General features: G+C 35.9%; 1 protein-coding gene across 1 annotated transcript; it reads left to right on the forward strand.

The window, feature by feature from the left end:
• Window positions 1-3808: 3808 nt before the first annotated feature.
• On the forward strand, window positions 3809-5226 carry LOC128205326 (uncharacterized). The gene is made up of 4 exons (XM_052906858.1): window positions 3809-3859; window positions 4288-4447; window positions 4649-4736; window positions 4914-5226. Exons 1-4 carry the CDS (start codon window positions 3841-3843, stop codon window positions 5016-5018), a joined length of 372 nt encoding a protein of 123 aa, XP_052762818.1. The 5' UTR covers window positions 3809-3840; the 3' UTR covers window positions 5019-5226.
• Window positions 5227-6101: the final 875 nt, after the last annotated feature.

Consider the following 6101-nt stretch of genomic DNA (forward strand, 5'->3'; position numbering starts at 1 on the left):
TTACAACCGCTTACTTATTGTATCAGCGCTATGTTTAGTTTATAATTAACTGCATTACGAGGTAATCCATGTACACTGCACAAATTACAAAAATGTTTCGAGTCATTAAAATAATTTTGTAAGTCTACACGAACGACTCGTTCCAACATTTGTAATATATGTTTTAAAACCTTTCATGCAAAAATAGTCTAATAGTCTCATGCTTCTGTAATGGGCAGAGTTATGGGGACTGAAGTATATACAAAGTTTTGAAGCTGTACATGTTTATGCTTGAACAAGATATCTGATGGTTCCTCCTAGTGGTTGTAATGATGCAGTTTTAGCTGACTCAGTCAGATACCCTATCAATATCATGTCTGCTAGTTTTATAAATACGAAGAATGATAGATATGTTAAAACGTTAAGATATGTTTTTTACTATGATAACATTGGTTTTTAGACTATCTGCGCATGCGCGCAGGTAGTCTTAAGACCGCAAACTCTAAAAAACTACTTCTATTCATGTCGTTTTAACCCATTTTTTTGTCTCAATGCGCTCTATGTTTAGTAGCTGAATGACGTCGAAACCATAAATATAGATTATCCGAGTATGAGTTCTTGCTTGTTCGGCAATTTCGCGCTGTATTTCTGTATTCCGGCGTTTTATTTTTAGCAGAATATAACTATTTATTGATCGTTATATTTATCAGATTAGTGTGGGTCAAAACAATGGATGCTCTGGTAGGAAGGTAACATACTGATATTCACTCTGAGTTCAGACCAAGATATTTTAGAAATTATTACCGACCGCAAGTGTACCATCGCCTACAGGGTTTGTTATTATAACCTTGTGTGACCATGAAGCACGCTTATTTGTAAATGGTGTATTTCTAATAAAACTGTTATGAGATAAGAAACAAAAATGATTGTCTGAAAGTAAAAATAGTTGTATCCCAGGTTTCGCGTTGCTAATGCTTCAAATACTATGGTTTGCCTGCTATACAAAAACAAAATACTATTCAGGCGTATACTTTTCTAATAAGATGTTCACGTAAAAGCTTCGTTCCGGTGTATTCTTGGCATAGTTTTGGACATTAGCCTTTCAATTTATTCTAACACACATTCCCTTATACGGCAGTGAGTTATAAATACTTTTGATGAAGCAAAGTAGTTCGGATTTAACCTGTAAAACACCCAAAGAGTGCGAAGCATTCATATCAGCACTAGTATTATTTCTACACAGATACTTACATAAAACATAAATAACATTTATTTATCAATAATAATTGAAAAGGCACAATCATATTCCCATTCTTAGAACAGATAATTTACGATAATCTAGAAATAGTTTCAACTACATTAACTGACTGATTTTCTCAAAATAGTTTCTACATACATTAACTGACCACATGTTTGCCCTCATCGCGAGAAAACGACCATCTGAGGCCGGTTGCTCAAAACCTCAATTAAATTTAACAGTACGTTACCTTAACCATCCGTTAAATCCATAACTGACTGTTACTTAACGGTCAGTTTAATTATTGTTGCTCATAGCTATTTAACGCTGCCGTTTAGTAACGCTAGCGTTAAATGCTTAACAGTCAATCAAATCCAACTTCCTGTCCCATAATTCATCTGTCACCATCATTCAGCATCCAAGATGGCCGACATCACAAAGTCTTCTGCTTATGATACTGAAAAACAAAAAAGGAGAAAAAAACCTAATTTCACAGCTAGTGAAACTTTGATTATAGAGGAATGTATGGGAGACTTCGATACAAGGGAAATGCTGACTAACAAATTTACTGATAAAATTTCTAATGAGAAAAAGAAAAGAAAATGGGAAGAAATAGTGTCAAATGTTCTGCCCTGGGGTGTGCTGTTCGGACTGGCGATGAAATCAGTGTTAAATGGCAGAACATGCGAAAAAATGCCAAGGCTGAGATAACAAGGTACTCAAAGTTTGCTAAGCACCAAAACTATACACATGTATACCTTATACTACATTTGAAATACAGTTTTGAAAAGTATTTATACTTTTAGATAGATGATTTATTTAATGATGTCGACAGTTTTTAAAGGATTTTTTTTGTTCTCTGTGACTTTTTAGAAGTTTAGTAGGGTGACCCTTGAAAATAAAAAAAATTGATTGAATGTGAAATTTTGTAAATTTGCTAAAAAAGGAATATTGTAAGCTGGTATAGGATTAATATCGGGTATGTGACCCGTTGCTGTTAATAACAGCTTCACATCGCCTCCTCATGCTCCCTATAAGGTTCCTGATGGTTCTTTGTGAATATTGTTCCATTCTTGGACCAACATAACACCAAGCTCCTGGAGACCTCTTGGTTGGACCTGACGTGCTGAAAGTCTAACCTGTACCTCATTCCACATGTGTTCGATGGGATTGAGGTCAGGGGATCGTGCTGGCCAGTCCATACGTGTTATACCCTCTATGTACAGATACCTCTGTACAATATGCGCAGTATGGGGGCGGGCATTATCGTCCATTAAAATGAACTGATCACCCACTGCACCAGCATACAATCTCACCTGGGTATCCAGGATCTCATCTCGATACCGCTGGGCAGTCAGTGTACCTTGGTTAAGGACCACGAGATCCGTGCGTCCATCCCAGCTGATCCCGCCCCAGACCATAATGGAGCCGCCGCCATAGCGATCATGTTCAGCAATGTTTGCCGCATGGAATCTCTCGCCTGGTCTCCGCCACACCCTTGCACGCCGATCGGTGTAATCAAGGCAATACCTGGACTCATCTGTGAAGAGTACATGTCGCCAATCAATTCGACGCCAACCAACATGATCCAAGGCCAATCATATCGTGTCTGGCAGTGGTTCCGAGAAAGCGAAATGCGTATACACGCTCTTCGTGACCTAAGACCACGTTCGTGCAACCTAGATCGAATGGTTTGAGTAGAAACTCTGACCCCTGATGCATTCTGGAGGTCGGCGCGAAGCTGTGTCGCTGTCGCGAAACGACTTCTGCGAGCCTGAAAAACCAAAAACGGTCTTCAGCTGCAGTTGTTGCCCTTTCTCTGCCACCAGCATGTCTCCTAAGTGGTGTACCATACTGAAGAAACCTCGCCCAGGCCCTGGTGACAACTGTATGGTGCACACCAAGGGCCTCCCCTACCTGGCGATGGGTAGCCCCTTGTTCCACCATCCCAACTGCCCGCCACATTTCTCCATTTGACAAATATCTTCTAACATTTCCGTTTTCCATAATTAACTCATACAACTTCAGATTTTTAAGTTGAAGTGAAGATTAAATACCCTACACATTTCGAGTACATGTTTTCAATGCACCTAAAAAACGTGAAAACCGAGGGGTACATCATTTCCATGCCATGCACGAATGATTTACCCGTTATTGACGCTTAAGTGTACACTGGTAATCATGTCAATACATCACCAAACCGTATCCAATAAGCATATCGCAAATATATTAAATGCATACGTCATAGTGGTGTGGGCATTTTTTGGTGCTTAGCAAATTTTGAGTAGTATATTTAAAAAGTTTTATTGTTAATATTTTGAAATTTATTCAGCATGACAGATGTATGAATTCAATGCATTTTTATTCATAAAACAACTTAATATACATGTTTAAATGAAAAGGTTATTTTTGATTCAGAGTAAAGCTTAAAATTTGGCCAGGAACACTAAATTTGTTTATTCAAACTCTTTATTGATACTTTAATTTGTGTCATAACAGTGAAAGGCTCCAGCGGAGAGAGAGAGAGTGGGTGGGGTACTGACACGCTAAAGAAAGCTACAGATCAAGCCAATAAAATTGTATCTATACATGCTGATGCCAGTTTCAATGGAGTTGTAGGTGGAATGGACTCTGATGAGCCAGGTAATTTCGTGATAAACATTATAATTTGATATATAAAACATAACGTCGTCTGATACATGAAAGGGAATCTCTTAGATAAAATAAACAAATCAAAGCCTCGTATACAGATTGTGTTTCTATTTTTAGTAACAAAATCCTCCAACGGAAAACATTGATTATAATTGAAGAAGGCTGGTAACAGGCTAAGATACATATATAGAAGGCATAAAACGATATTGATTTCTTACCTTAATCTATTTCCAAACGGTGATTTTGCTATAAAGTCGTTATTCCAATGTAAATTAGAGGTGCCTCGTTGTTCACATCCTTCACCTTCAAATACTTCGTCTAAGTTAAAACGTCCGAACAAAATCGACTCTGACTATAATTCTAGTTGACACAGTTGCCTCCCTTATCTTAATTGTTACAACATTTATTTTGTTTCGCAGATGGTCTTTCGTTTATACCAAATTTAACAGATGAAGAAGATGCGGAGAGTGAAAGCCTTAGGTCATCAAAGTTACCCCCGCCATCCAAGATCATGATGGCGGCACAGCCTACTGCAGGACCATCAAAGAGCAGTTACCAAGAACACAAACAGGAACGTGTGTAAGTATTTGCCATGTATTCAAACAACTGCATTGTAAAATTACGATATATGAAATATTCACCAATTGAGTAAACTTCAACATTAACAGTTTGAATCACACGTTATTTGATAATTTTTGTCACAATTAGCAATAGTTTCAGTTCACTGTTATAACATCATATTATTATGATCCTTATTATCATAATCGTAATTGTTAATAGTGTCAAGAGAAGGAAGACCAAAGCAGAGGAACTCATTGATTGGCAAATTATATACTTTCAAAATCAGGTGGAATTGGCACAGCAAGAGGTATGAAAAAGACTAAGGGTACGGAGGATGTTACAAAAAGTATAAATGTACATGTAGTTCAATGCAAAAGGGGTTTCAACCACAATAATTATATATTAGATGAATTATATATGCCAAAGAATAAAGATTGTATTACCAAATCGGCAAAGTTGTTTTATGTTTTGTTTTGTTTTACAGAAGGAAATCAATCGGGTGAAGCTGAGAGTGATGGAAAAATATGAAAAAAAACTTGATACAGAGGAAATAGACAACCTTCTTCGAGAGTTAAACATGAACATGTGATATGGTTTAATTTCATCCTGGTTTTCATGGCATTTATTTATTATTTGACTGTTTGCAATTTATGTACGAGCTTGTAAGGTTACCTACATGATGTGTTTAATTCAGTGTGAGTCGTCTGTCTGCAATATTTGGGCCATTCTGAGCGATTTACCTTACTTGCCAAAATAAAGTGAGCACGTAAATATCTATGTATCCAACCGGTGTTGTTTTTCATTAATAAGTGCCTTTACACAATACACAAACAATTATGAATGAAGAGCAAACAATGTAAGAAATTTTTTTTTCTTTCTTTTTGGAATCACTAAGAGGTGATCCTTTTATTCATAAAAAACATATACAATCATAAACATGACAATTATGAACAAGAAAATCGTGATATACAACTATTTCATCTTAAAACATGTGTTTTTTTAACAAAATATTCTTAGTTGCTTTTAAATTTCATTATAAACCTATTGAGAAACGGACAATGAATTCCTTTATTCTTATATAATGTTTGGATAATCAAAAGGTCGGCATTTAATAATGCACATAAGTTAACAAATTTCTGCCTTCTTTCAGATACAAAGTATGATTTGTAAATACAGTAACCTATCTGAGATAGAATAGTATTGATAATATTATATTCTTTGTATTCAATTTTATATCCAATTATAAGTATTTGGAGGCTTTTCATCTGTTTATGTTATTACAATGTTTAAAGGTGGCATTTATCTTTGACCAAAAATGAAAAGATACGGGCAATTAATAAGAAAGTGGTCATAGTCTTCGACTTGGTTGCAGTGATTACAAAGAGGACTTGCTGAGATATTCCAGCGGAATAGGTTTAGATTTGTAGCCATGATGTTATGTAGGAGTTTGAACTTGAACTGTTTAACTTTATTTTCTGGAATTATCCAATGTAAAATAAAATACCATGATCGCCAGTTGATTGGTTTGTTGAAAGTTTCTTGCCAGTATTTATGTATGAAGGGTTTTTCAAATACAGCGTTACAAAAAATATGATAAATATCTTTATTGGTGAGATCGTCTAACTGCTTTTGACCGAATTTAAGATTTAAACACGTTTTAACTGTGAGTTTA

Source organism: Mya arenaria, chromosome 10 (assembly GCF_026914265.1).
Source record: "Mya arenaria isolate MELC-2E11 chromosome 10, ASM2691426v1".
Lineage (NCBI taxonomy): Eukaryota > Metazoa > Mollusca > Bivalvia > Myida > Myidae > Mya > Mya arenaria.